This window comes from Mustela putorius, unplaced genomic scaffold, assembly GCF_011764305.1.
Source record: "Mustela putorius furo isolate JIRA1106 unplaced genomic scaffold, ASM1176430v1.1 tig00000145_pilon_pilon_pilon, whole genome shotgun sequence".
Lineage (NCBI taxonomy): Eukaryota > Metazoa > Chordata > Mammalia > Carnivora > Mustelidae > Mustela > Mustela putorius.
In genome coordinates, this window is record NW_025421294.1 from 28,814,504 (window position 1) to 28,828,693 (window position 14,190).

At 49.7% G+C, this 14,190-nt stretch overlaps 1 protein-coding gene across 6 annotated transcripts in view; it reads left to right on the plus strand.

The window, feature by feature from the left end:
• The first annotated feature begins 7,400 nt into the window (after positions 1 to 7,400).
• The window catches only part of ACSL6 (acyl-CoA synthetase long chain family member 6), a 62,581-nt gene continuing 55,791 nt past the window's right edge, over positions 7,401 to 14,190 (plus strand). For 2 of the 6 annotated variants that reach the window (XM_045075538.1, XM_045075537.1), the window contains exons 1-2: positions 8,084 to 8,155; positions 8,898 to 9,028. Coding sequence is in view for 3 of the 6 variants with exons in the window: in XM_045075539.1 (XP_044931474.1) it covers positions 8,107 to 8,155 (49 nt within the window). In the remaining 3 variants the exon portion in view is untranslated. Of the gene's footprint in view, positions 8,156 to 8,897; positions 9,029 to 14,190 lie in introns of all 6 variants that reach the window. The other 4 variants (XM_045075536.1, XM_045075539.1, XM_045075535.1 and 1 more) reach the window with 4 other exon arrangements.

A 14,190-nucleotide genomic window follows, 5' to 3' on the forward strand; every position in this document is an offset into this window, starting at 1 on the left:
TTAGGTATTATTAGCACAAAGAACTGCAATGATCCCTGGAAAGTACCTCGCATGTTCCAAATGCAGGGATGTAGTAGGTGGGCTCACCAGATGCCCTGATGTCAGGGATGTGGGCACAGCCAGAAATGAGGGTCCCTGAAAACTCCAGTTCCTTTATAGATGGGCTGAAAATCTTGCCCTGGGATTTGTTTTGAGATGCAGCAGAGTTGGGTCTGATGGCTTTTCTGGTCTGCTGTTATATACTGACTTTCCCCACCCCTCAATGACCATGTAGAGAACCTGACCGTGAATTCCTTTCTGTTTCTCATCTCTGCTGTTCTGGGCACATTTGCTTCATTTTTCACATTCTTTGCCAATGTATGCTCTCTGCAGAAAAGGACTAAAATCCCAATCCCAAATTCCCAGGAAAGAACAACGATGGGTCCAGCTATTGGACCAGTTACCAATGACCAGGGGACAGAGTCACCCTGTGTGAACTTGGTAGCCCCTTTTGTAAAGTTGTGGATGGAACTAAAGGGGATAGTAAGAGCAGTGTTTGCTATAGAAGTTGGTGCAGAGAGAATCCTAACACCCTTGTATCTTAGGATGGGAGCAGAACTGGAGCTCACCATGCATTTGCCCCTGGTTGACGCTCCGTACGTCTGTGGGTACAACCCCTGGCTGCTTGTTCCGCATCAGCCGGGCACCCTACAGCTAGGGTCTCTTTTATTTCAGTGAAAATTCAATTTACATATTTAATCTGCCTGTTAAGATTTCATCGAGGATTTTTGTGCCTATATTTATATCTGACATTGGTTTGTCTATTTTTAGTTTTTTAAAAATTGAGTTTTGGAATTCTGTCTGTATTTACCTCCTAAATTGAATTGGATGACAAACCATGCATTCATATAGTTACAGATAATTTTTATCATAAAGGGATTACTTATGTTATCAAATTCAAAAAAAAATTCTCCCTATGGAGTAGTGGATGATACATTAGGCTGGGAGTTAGAATGTCTAAGGTCTGGTTTGATCCTTATCTCAGTTTTCTTGTGTGACCAAAATCAAGTCCCTTAGCCTCCCTGGGCCTCTAGGATTAGGGAGGACAAGACAGCTGGCCCAGATGTCCTGAGCCCCCGCCCAGCTGGCCTTTCTGGGTGATCAGCCCCGGGTACTTGGGGTTGTTTTTTTTTTGGCAGGACCCATTGTCACCTTTCTGGCACCCTCTAGCCAATTTCTAGTGGTTTTCCTCCCACCTTTGAAGTGCTCTGTGTTGTGTTCTTGGTTTTCTCCTGAACCTAAGAGAGCAGCCCCCTCTGCTGCCCCCCACCACTGCCTCGCCAAAGCAGGTTTTGTTCTCCCTGGGTCTGAGTCATGTGGTCAATGACTTAGGCATTGAATTTTTGGTTCCCTATAATGAGCTCTGAGATGGGAACATTCTGCCTGCCTCCAGGAATGCATCATCCTCTTCTGGAAATTCATATCTCCTTGGCCTTCACTGGTACCTGGCCCTTCCCTGAGATCTCCTTCCAAAGAGTCTGCCTCTGTCTGCCTCCCCTCCTTCTGTAACATCTTCCTGGGCTGACATGTGCCGCTCTAAAGGTCCTCAGGGCCACCTCCAACCCTCCTCTCCCTCCCTAGCCCCAGGTCAGTGAGGACTTCTAATGGCTGCCAGAGAAAAGGAAGCCTGGGGCAAAGAGTCTGGAAGTAAGGAGTCTTGTAGCACTGACCCTCTCCTCACACCCTGCCTTTGCTGCCATTTGGGAGGAATATCCTTCTGAATTCTCTAAAAATCTTCCCATGGCCTGCTTTCACTCTTGGATACGCCAGCCCTTTCTGAATGGAGAGAGGGTTCTGGGCAATGGCTTCTTCTCATATTAGATTTCTCCTTGTTACAAAAATGTCTATTCATTGTAGAAAATTTGGAAAATACGGTTGAATTCAAAGAAGAGAAAAGACCTTATAATCCCATCACTCAGTGATAAAAGCTATTCATCGTTTGTCCATTTTTTCCAATGAATATACAAATGATTTCAAACATAATTGGAATTGTACTGAATATACTGTTTCCATAAGCTGCATTTTTCAGCTGGCTGCCTGCCCTGAGCATCTCTCTGAGTTGTTGTGCAGTGATCTGCAACATTGTGTTTCGGGCAGAAGTGCATATACCATCTTAGAGATGCACAAAAACAAATTCAGTTTTGTGATTGAATATTTGGGCAGTTTCCAGTCTGGCCCTGTTGTAAGATATTGCAGGGGCAATCCTTGTGAACAAATACTTCTTAATGTTTCCCCTGTGTGCTCATTCCTGAGAAAACCCACTGGTAGTAGTTAAAGTTAAGAATTTTGGAGGGTTTGTGATACACCTTGCTATACTGCATTTCAAAAGGGGTTTGCAAAATGTCAGACCTTCAGATGCCAATACTTTTTCCTGATCTCTACCTTCCTTTTCTTGAGATCATCTGGTGTGGCCATTGGGCTGAGTTGCCTAGGTGGTTGCGAGGAAGAAGGGTCTGAATTCTTGTGCGATGGAAGTAGTGAAGGGGGCCAGGGAGATCCTTCCAGATGGGTGAGGTGGAGCTTTTGGAATGGTGGTCCTCTGAGTGCCCTTGTGACATATCTGGGAGAGGGGACCCCACCAGTTGTTGGTGGAAGGAGACAGGAAAAGGGATGGTGACCTTCAGGCAGTAGTTTCATTGTTCACTTCCATGGTCGGCTATACAGAGAAGGGCAGTATTTCTTCTTTCTTCAGTTCCCTGTCCATGTCCTTTGCTTATTTGTCTTTTTCTTCTTGATTTGGGTAACATGTCAAAGCCTTTTCCTGTTTTCTGTGGTGTAAATATTTTTTGCAAGTTATCTATTAGATTCTCTTAATGGTGGTTTTTAAGATGCAGACATTTAAAATTTGCATGCAGTCAGATCTTCCAATCTACCAGTGTTTTCCTTTGTGGTTACTGCCTTCATGTTGTACTTCAAGATTTTCCCTACCTCTAGATGGTATACACATTCATCTATATTTTCTTCAATTATTTTTGTTTGCTTCGTTTTTCAAAGTCTTGAAAATGCGATTTATTTCCCATCAAATCCTGACCTTGTGTGAGTGGGAGACCCAGGGGTCTCCTTGGGATCTGGTGCTGGTGGCTTGATTAACCCTAACTTCAAGGCCTGTGGACCCAGGACAAATTCCAAGGCACTCATCTTTGTCCTTCTATGACTCTGAAGAAATACCAAGAGCCTTTGAGTCATTTAATTGGCCTTTTCAAAAGTAGAGAATCTGGTAGCTTGTGTCTATCTGGTTGGCTCATCATAAAAGTTTCAATCAAAAGAAACCTTCCCAAATGCATGGGTCAGTCCATGTCTGACAATTAGGCAATGGGATTTCTATGGTGCAAACACACTGTATGTGGGCAGGGACTTTCCATTTGTTTCTTCACTGCCACATCCCCAGTACCTACACAATGCCTTGCACATAGCAGGGACTTAGCATATACTTGTTAACTGAATAAATGCATGAATGATTATCACATATCCACTTTTTAAATTTAAAGAGGTAATAACATGGAGAAAATACTTATGTGGTTAGGTTTTAAAAAAGAAGCATATGGTACTGAATAAACTGTATCCATCATTCATTCATTTAACAAATATTTATTGAACTCTTATGAACGGGGGAAAGACAGGACTGATATAAAGATTAAATGACTTAACATATTATATCAGTCTTCTAGAGATTCCATAACAAAATACCACAAACTGGGTGGCTTAAACAACAGAAATTTATTTTCTTACAGCTCTGGAGGCTGGAAGTCCAAGATTATGATGTCGGCAGGGTTGGTATCTGGTGAGACCTCTCTACTTGGCTTGCAGATGGCTGTCTTCTTACCGCATCCTCAACACAGTCTTTCTCTGTGTGTGTGCCCTCCTGGTGTCTCTTCCTCTTCTTATAAGGATGCTAGATCTATTAGATCAGGACTCCACCCTAATGACCTCATTTAACCTGAATTATCTCCTTAAAGTCCCTGTCTCCAAATACAATCACATTGGAGGTTAGGGCTTCAACATATGAATTTTTGGGGTGGGGGGAGGACATAATTCAGTCTGTAACACATATGTAAAATACTTATAAATAATGCCTGGCTAATAATGCTCATTATAAATAATGAGCCTGGCTGGCCTATTCAGTAGAACATGGGACTCTTGATCTCGGGGTTGTGAGTTTGAACCCCATTTGTGTGTAGAGATTACTTAAAAATAAAATGTTTTTAAAAAGAGAAAAAAGAAAGAATGCCTGGTACATACTAAGCACTATATGAATGTTTAATATTATGACTACTATTATTATTGTTAGAAAATATACAAAACCACATTGGTCATTATCCTTGGGGAATGAAATTACAAATGCCTGTAGTTTATTCTTTCCCATATTTTCTAACATTTCTATGTTGAACAATTGTATTAATCTGGGGGGAAAATACTACTATTCAATAAAAGACATGGGTTGACACTTGTTTGCAGATCTATACCCATTTCATCACATATTCCCAGCCTTTGCTCTGGATAGGGTTTCAGGTTCTGGCTCAGCTCTTCATATTTGTGGTTGTCAAAGTGGAGAGAAACAAAAACGGGGCTCAGCTCCCACAGGCCCACCAGCTAGAGCTTCCATTTCCTCATGGATGCAAGGCTGTGGGTGTGGGAGCGTCACGCTGTAAGGGCTAGAAAGACCTTTAACAGTGGGACAGTGAGTAAGTCAGTCTGAATTCTTCACTGCAAGCAATAAAATCCATATTGACTATTTTAAGCAGAAAAGGAGCACATTAAAGAATGTTAAGTAGCTCACAGAATTTGTGGAAAGGCTCAAGAAAAAGGGTCAGTTCTCAGCTTCTAGGAACAACTCCACAAAACATCCTTTATACATTGTTTTTGCCCCCAGCCTGTGCCAGTAAGATGGAGACCACACATATGACTTCCTCTTGCTTATTGATGGATTTTGAATCAAAGGTTTACGAGGGTGTATCTCTCACTGGCATGGTCTAAGTCACTTATCCACCCCCTTCCTGCCTAGGAGCCTATAAAAGAGACTTCTCTGGATTCTATCTAACTTCAGGAAAACCTGAGCCCAGAGTGGCTGAGCCCATCCTTGTCTGGCTTTTAGGGCCATGGTCAGGCTGGACACAGAGTGTTGGACACTGGGCCTCAAAGACCAGAGGATGGCCATCTGTGATGATAAAGAGGCAGCAGAGTCATGACCAGTTAATCCTGATGCTCAGAAACCTTGATTTAGCCCCTCCTTGTACCAATGGACACAAAGAGGGACAAAAGCTTGCCCAAGGCTGCACAGCATAGCAGAACTGTAGCCAGGACTGGGAGTGGTGCCCCACTTTGATGCCTGGCAAGTTTTAAGGCCCCACTAGAATATTTCCTCCTTCAGGATGTCTTGCCTGGGTGAGGCCAGGACCAAATGTTTGTCTTCACACTCACCACCTGAACTGTTCATTACTGCTGTTTCCTATTTGCCTTTTTCCCCTCCTTGGTTCCAATCAGGGGGCCAAAACATGTGTTAATGAACATTAGTTGAATGAGTGAATGAATGAATGAAGGGGAGTCTGCCATATGACCTAAGGCAGATGTTCTGCTCCTTAGACACTGGTCTCCTACTCTGTTGAAGAAAATAATCTCTGCATTCTCTGAACCACAGTCTGAAAACATGATCAGGATCCTACCTGCCTGCTCTCTCAGAGGTGCTGAGCTGGGAGGAGATGGATGTGAAAAGAGCTGGCCACTACTGTGGCTGACCTTGCTGATTAAGAGAGAAGTCCAAGGGCCCTCCAGCCTCGACTAAGTATCTCTGGGTCCTGGGTCTCCTCCTCCTGGGTCCCATGCAGTCTGGATGCCTCAGAGTCACAATTGTTGAGGCCCACAGAAGGTCCATAGATGGACACCCACAGAAGGGGAAAGAGACCTCTGGAACCAAGGACAGAAAATAACAAGTCCCTATAGCCAGTGGTAGGAACAGGCCTAAAGTGGAAAGCTACCTGGCCCATGATTCCACAGCTAGGCCCATAGTCTTCCAATCCCCACCCCTCAGGGAGTAGGGGGAGGCAAGCCACTCTTAAAGAAGACAGAAAAATACTCAGTTAAGCTGTAATCTGTCACTGCTCCAGCTCATCTTTTCGAATCAGATTATTCACAAGTAGCAGAGACATCTGTAGGGAGAGTAACTGGATGCGACATCCTGCAGGAGGCCAGGCTAAATGTGTCCCATGACATCACTCTGGAGAGGAGGCTGCCAGGAGCCACGGAAGGGCCTGGAGCATATCTGCACCTGACTGCTGTAGAGGAAAGCTGGACCTGAGGCTAGTAGCATGGCTTCTGGGCCCTCTGTTCCACAAAGAAATTCTTTGTTGCCCCTCCTGTCCTGTGGAGAAATTGCCTGCCCATCTCTATAGACTAATCTGATCTGGAGAGATACCTTCTTTCTACCCAGCCTTCTGGTTCCCCCGGGGTCTCCTTTGGGCACCAGTAAGTCTTCAGTTAATCTGCTGCCAGAGGGAGTTTGGTGGGGGAGGTATTCTGACAGACATGTGACACCCTTTTGGAGCCTTCCAAGCCTGGAGCATGAGAGATTCCATCAAAGTCCCTGCCAGGCTGTGCCTGGGTTCCAGCAGGAGCATTTCTCCCAGAGTCCAGATCCTGCGGTGGGAAAGAAGGTGGAAGGTCCTATTGTAAACATGGGAAGTGTCTCAGAGGCACACATCTGCACATTTACACCTACAGGGTGTATATGTTTGGGGCTGGGTACACATATGCCGTATACTAGTACTACAGGCAGAGGCTGCTGCACAAACTCACACCCTAAATGCTAAGTTGTTGAGCACATGTGCACATAGTGCAGGTGGTCACTGGTGAGTCTGAAGAGACCTCTGGCTCTTCCACTGTATGCCACTTGACCTCTAACCTCCGGTGTCCTACCCTTTTCTTACTGTGTTCTGGGTTGGGCTGCTTGAGCGCTGTCCTCGGTGCTGGATGCCTGGTAGGACAGGCATATTTGAGAACAGGCAAGAGTGTTGGGAGGAGGTGACCTTGAAATCCAGGTGTAAGTGTAGGACCCAGCAGGATATCTACATTTATTTTACACTTATTCTTTTGGAAGAATGTACAGCTGGGGTTTCTCCCTCCATCCCAGACACTGAAACAACCCCTCTGCCAATATTGTGGCCATAAGCGCCTGTGGGTGGCCATATAGACATTCACTGTAGCTATGAGGGGCTTCTTGAGGCCTCCTGTGCCACAAATAGCTATGTATGAAGACCATGATCGCCTGTGTCCTCAAGAAACACCTGTGATTCCATGTGGCTTCCTGTGACCCCATGTGGCAGGCTGTGACTACATGGAGCCTCCTGTGACCTTGATGGCCTCAGATCCAACCTTCCCAGAAGGGAAGATCTGAGGTCTCGGGGTCCCCAGGGAATCTGGGCACTAATCTGGCCTCCTAATCCCTTCGCCAGATCCTATACAGACACACCACCTCTCTCCTCACTGGCTTGCGGACTTGGCACTCAGAGGCTCCTGGTATCTGCAAACTTGGGTCCTAGGGGGCGTCCGCGTTAGCGGAAATTGGCCCACAGGTACGTGTGCCTCTTAGAACAGGTGACTGCAACCCCTCTGCCACCAGAGCCTGCCCAGCAATCACGCGGGGTAAGGGTCGCGCAGCAGTGGGGTGGGCGCGGCGTCACGGTCCCGCGCTCTTCTCCCGTGCGCCCCTCTCCTGCCCGTTTTCCCAGAACGCCTGGTCCTGACGTTGGGGGCGGGGGCGCAGAAGGCTGGTTGGCCCTGAGGCCGGCCCCTCCCCCGCCCGGTCTCGGCGGTTCCGACGCGGCTTGGAGCGCTGGAGGCGCCCCGAACTCCGCAGGCTGCGGGGCTGGCAGGGGGCTCAGGTGCGGAGCGCGCGCCTCGCCCTCCCACTCCTGCCAGGACTCCGCAGCGGCGCGGAGAGGGGGGGCGCTGCGGAGCCGGGGGGCGGGGGCTAAAAATACCCGGCGGCGGCGGCGGCGGCGCGGCGACTGCTGGGGCTGCGGGGCTGCGGGCCAGGGAGGCCGTGCGGGGCCAGGCCGGGCCCCGCTTACCGACATGCTGACCTTCTTCCTCGTCTCCGGGGGATCCCTCTGGCTGTTCGCGGGTAAGTCCCCATTCTGTCCTCTTCCCAGACCCCCATCCCCAGCGCGCTATAGGGTCTTGGCCCCGGGTGGAAGTGCGGCCCGCCCCCCCACCCCCCCACCCCCCCCCACCCCCGTCCCCGCTGCTGAGCGATCCCTTCAAGCCTCTTCCCCCCAACCCTGGCCTCCCAGCTCGTTCCCCCAACCTCCCAAATTCTGGCGGGCTCTGGCTCCGGTTTGAGAAGCTGCTAGGTGTGTGGACATGAGGGGCCTTGCTCTCAGGACCGCACAACAACATCATTCCAGTTCTAGCACCCTCTCCCCTTATAGCGAGCACCATCCGTGGTCGGACTAGGCCGAGCTCACCCGTCACCCAAGGGACAGATGCGGTGCACCCGTGTCCATCCCCTGTATCCTAGAAACCTAGGGTGTTGGTCCCCGACGTTTTACTGCAGGTGGGAGACGTAACCAGCACTGACTTGGGCTTCCTGATCCTGGGCAAGGGTCTCCTCAAGACCCCTCACTGCCCACCCTTGAGCCAGAAATCTTCGCAAGATTTCTGTAGAAGGGTGTTCACCTGACTCCTCAGTTCTGGCCAGTGCTTGTGTCCCCACTGCTCCCAGCCTTCTCCCCTCCCCCCCTTATAGGAGTCAGCTCCTCGCCCCTGCATTCTTTTAAAAGGCTGTGAGGACCCGCTCTGAATTCCTGCCCAGCACTCCTCCCTCCTCCTTCCCCACCACACACACACCTGGGGTCTCACCACAGGCCCGTTCATCCACCAGTTCTGCTGCCTGCACCAGCCAGTCCCCTCTGAGAGCCTCCTGTTCCTCCAGGGTATAATACCACTACAGGGTCTCCACTTCCGGCTGCCCATTTGCAGATTTAAGCCTGATAAGGTATGTGAAGTTTGGAACCTTAAACTGGCCTTGAAAGGGACCTAGTCCAGAGCAAATACTCTTTGAATGTTAATGTAAATAATAAATATTATTATTTCACATGCAGACTACAGCATCAGAGGAGGTAATAAGGTTCTTTTTGAGCCAAAGAAGGGGAAGCCAACCCTTTTGAAAAGCTTACCTGCAGTTTTACATGTATTATTTAAAATTCACAACAAATACTAGGAGTTTGATGGTGCCTTCCCTTTCTCACTGAGGTTCAGAGGTTAATTGACTTGCTCAATGTCACATGGGTAATATCTGGCAGAGTGGGATTTGATGTGAGGTTTCAAGTGAGCAATCGTTGCTAAATGCATGGTGATATCAGGCTTGAACCTTGAGGGTTGGGGGGCCAGGTAATCACCACCCCCCCTAACCCCATTGCCCTGAGTTGGGCCACAGGGATACTTCCCCTGAGCTGGGGAGTGAGTGAGGCCTCTCTAATCCCTTCAGCTCCCTAAGCTCCTTCTGTCTGCCAGTGTCTGAGGACAGGCTGTGCAGGGCCATTCTGGGCCTGATATGCTCATCTAGCAGGCAAGGTCTGGGCTAGAGCTGGGGTCACAGGTAAGGGAGATGGTCTCAGAGCCTTTCCCTAGTGCCAGGACCCTTTGCTCTATCCTTAGTAGGCCCTCACCCAGTGGTGGATCCAAGGGCAACTCTCTGGAACCTTGGTCTGCAAACATAGGGAGAGGTCTGGGGACCACAGAGCCACATGTGCCAGGAGTAATCAGCAACCTTTGAGAAAAAGCTTCTCATAGGATTGGGTACTTGGTCTGAAATTGGGGTTCAGCATAGTTTTGGGTACTTGGTCTGAAATTGGGGTTCAGCGGGCACTGACTCAAACTGGACTTCTGTCTGCTTCATTATGGAGCATTTCCCAAAGTGGTCACATGCCTCCTTGAATGGGAAAACTGCCTCACTGAGGGACTGTACAGAGGCCTTGGAGTGGTCAGGGAGGAAGATTCTTGGCGCAGGTGGCAGCTGCTTCTGTACAGGGCAAGCTGCTCAGTGCAAATAGGAAATTTCTCAAAGATACCACACTTGATATTAGAGTAAGAGACTGAGTAGCAGGCATTGGATGGAATACTCCCTGCACCTGTAGGGGCTCCCAGATTCTCTGTCCACCTTGCTTGGGACTTTGCCTGGACCCCAGCCTTTCTCTGGGGAGAGAGAGAACTCCTAAGCTAAGATTGACCACACATTTGGCCTTGTAATCCCCAGGGTCCCTGGGCAGCTGTCAGATACCTTTGGCGCAGCTAGACACAGGAGATGACCCTCAAGGTGATGTCACTCTTTAGTAAGGTTATGTACTTTTGCCACCCATTCTGGCCCTAAGGAGACAAGGGTTGCCTTCAGAGGACTGCAGGGAGAGGATGATGTGAAGGGTAAGAGGAAGCCCCCCTGGAGGAAGAACTGTCTGTCTAGGGGAGGCAGCCACTTGCTCTGAACCCTAGGAGAACCAGAGATGCATCTGTTGTCTTCCCCACAGAGAAGGCCATCTCTGAGTCCCAGGCCAGCCCATATCTCACCTGTGTGTTAAGCAGTAAATGAGGAAACAAATAAAATAGATCCAGCCTGAGTCAGATGCTGCACCTGGCCCCAGGAAAACATGGTTGGTCTCTGTGCGGTGAGCACTCAGAGGACTGTGGAAGCAATGGATGGGCACTTCTGCCTGGCCATATGGCACCCTTGGGCAAAGTAGAAAGAGACACCCCTCGGAGAGGTGAATTTCTGAAAGGGCATCCTTCCTTCTAGGTTGCTGCAGCCCCATGCCCTTGGACAAGGTCCATTCTGTTCAACCACATACCTGACCACTGGTGGCATCTTAATAGGCTTCTGCAGCAAACAGGGATGTTTGTCAGAGGCAGAGAGGCCAAACTGGGTAGAGAGAGTCAGGCCAGCCAAGGGGTGCAAGAAGAACTGTGGGGGAGTGGGTCTTTATGGTCTTGTGCCCAGGAGCCTTGGTTGTGGGAGGAGGGGATTCTGGAGGAAAGGTTTTTTTAGGTGGCAGAGACCAGGCTGCAGTGGCCAGGCTGAGCCAACAGGGGGAGGCTGGTAGAGCACACAGAGGCTGTTGATGTTTCAGACAAGATTAGATGGCGGCTCAGGTCACTTCTGGGCTCCTGGAAGGGGAAAGTAGGAGACCCAAGCTGTGGCCCTGGGGAATGGGGTTGGCCCAGGTGGCAGAGACAGCTGTGGCAGCCATCTGGCTGTAAGTGTCTGGGGCAGGTGCAGATGTGCACATCTTACGGAGTTCAGCCCTATCAGATCTTCACCTGATTCCAGGCTTCCATTAGGGTGGAGGAGGAGTGTGAGATCTGGAGCCATTACAGGGGTCCCAAGTAGGCACTTGGGGTCCTTACAGATTGTGGAGCTCCAGAAAGAACAGCTGAGGGTATGCCTCACAAAAGAAAATTGTGATTTGCACACAGTGCGCTGCCCTGCGGGAAAGTTCGGACCTCAGCTGGCCCAGCGTGTGGTAAGATACAAGGATCCGGCCAGTGACAGCATACTGACACCAGAGGGCGTCAGAACCTGGCCATTCTGTTCTCTGCCTGGTTTTCTGTCCCACGTGAAAGTAAGGGCTCTTAGGTTGACCTTCAGAAGCCTGACTTTAGCTTGGCTACAGGCCCAGATGGGACCCAGGGCTGTCCCATACATGTAGCAAGCAGGATAAGGAAGCAGGAGGCTCAGGCTTGTTTGCAAAAGGAGGCAATATTTATAGGCATTTGTCTAACATAGACTGCACTTTGTCATTAGCCATGTAATTAGCCTGGTATGTAGTAGGCACTCAAATATCCATTCAGTGAAGTACTGTGGGAGGAGGGTTGTTTTTATGGGGGTGGGAGGAAGTGTTGTTGCAAATGTACTGATTTGACTGCTGTTTCCCTGAGCACCTACCATGTATCAAGCACCGTGCTCTGTAATTCCCTAGCTTCTCATGTAATCTTTCCCACAGCACTGTAGTGCTGTTATCCCCATTTAACAGGTGAGTCAGTGAGACTCAGGGAGGTTCAGAGGGGAAGCAACTCCTAAGAACTGGGAGCCAGAGCATCCTCTCAGATTTGTAGTCCAGGGAGGGACCACCAGGTGTGAGCAGCCAGGACCTGAGCCCTCCAGCAGGCTCTGTGGTGGGCACAAGCAAGGGAGCCGTCCTTGGAAGGAGGAGGGTTTAAAGAGAGGACTGGCATCAACTGTCAAGAGCAGGGCCAGCACATAGAAGGGTCCCCTTAAATGTTAACTCGAGCTAGGCCTTCCTCAAAACAGGGACAGGGTTCTGACCTGCAGAGAGGGAGTTAGGGAAATAAGGCATTCCTGGCAGAAGGACCAGTATGAGGAAAGACCAGGAAGGCCATAGGAGTGAAGGAAATCTAGGGACAAACTCTCCTTGGCCAGTGAGGTCACGAGGGCTGGGGGTCTGCAGGCTCTGGGGTACCAGCCCAGGCACTGGGCTTTGTTCTGTGTATGTAGTGGCAGCGTCAGAGAAACATAGCCCAAGCTGGTCATGTGAGTGCCCACGGTGACACTACCCTGCATTTCACATGCCGTGTGCATCGCCTAGGGGCACCTGTTCCACTGACCTGCAGTCTTTGGCCTCATACATTATGATCTCCTGGAGGGCAAGGCCAGAGTGTCTCCTCTGTGAGCCCCAATCCAGGGCCAGGCAGAGCATGTACCAGTGCTGGTTACCTTAATGAAGGATAGAAAGAATTTATTGGCTGTTTTCTTACCACACATCAGTTAGCTAATAACAGAATTTGACTGTGCTCCTACTAGGTGCCAGTCTCCATGCCCACCTCGGGATGGGGGTGGGGTGATGATAGTGTAGTAGAAGCAGTGGGGGGGGGGGTGGAGCAGGTGTGAACTCACTTCAGGCAGGACAGCTCAGCCTTTCTGGGAGAACCCTTAGTGTTAACCCAGAACAGAAGGAGGTGCTCCAAAAGTATTTGTGGAAGGAAGGAAGGAAGGGAGGAAGTAGGCCGGTCGGTAGGTCAATCTAATCCCTAGCTGCAAGTGATTGGTTTGGTAGAGAATATATTCTTCTCTGAGGGCAAGGTCCTTTTGTCTCCTTAGAGCTCCAGTAGGCTGGGAGCTCTGGCCAAGCAGAGCAGAAAGCAAGCAGGCCCTAGTGCTGGCCCCATTTCCTGCCTTTGCCTGGCCAGTGTCCTCACTAGTCACCCATTAGGCCTCAGGGATACTACTTTGGGGTATCCTTCAGGATGCCCAGGCACATCTCCCACCATTGTTTCGCTGCTCTGGGAGCTCATGGTGGGTGGAGTCATTCCCAGACCTGGTTCCTTTTTACGGCTTCTGATTCATGCAGGCTTGATCTTGATCATCTGATTCTGTGACAGGCAGAAGTGGCAAGCTGGGAAATGGGTCGGTATAAATTCTGGATCAAGCTGAGTGATCAGTTCTGAGGCCCAGCCTGTAATCTCAGAACGTGAAAGACATCAAATCCCAAGAAGTCCCATGGGTGCCTACTCCCCTGCTTTGCCTGGAGACATCTTTCTTCTTCAGACAGCTAGTCCAGGCATTTGGATGTCAGTGTCCGTGGAGAACTGGGGGAAGCTCGCTTCTGATTTCCTCTCTGCCCATTCAGTCCTATGTTCTAAGACAGCTGTCTCCTGGGGACTTTAGAGCAGGAAGCCAGGCCAGGATGGTGCTAGTGAGGGAATAATCAGCATCTCCATCTTTAGAGCCTGGGAGAAGCAAATCCAGAATGAGACCTGTTGGGAGTCAGGAAGAGACCCAGCAATTGATGGCTATTAGAGGAAGGAGAGAGGGAACAGGCAGGCCCAGGTCAGAAGGGCTGCTCTGGGCCCAAGGCCACTAACCATCACCAGGAACCCTTTCCTGTTCCCAGAACACTGCACCTGCCTGGACCAATAGCTTGGCAGGTGGATCCCAAGGAACCAGGCAGAACTTAGCCCTGCTACAAAGCCCTGTGTCTCCCTCTAGTGTGCAGATTGTTGTGGGGGCTAAGTGTCTCCAGTCTGGCTCCTGACCAGCAACCCCTGGCCCAGCCTTGGCTATAGACCAAGTGACTGCAAATCATGTCAAGTAGGTAGAAGAGTCACTGGGACGGACAGTGAGGTCAGTTAGAGATTGGACAGCAAACC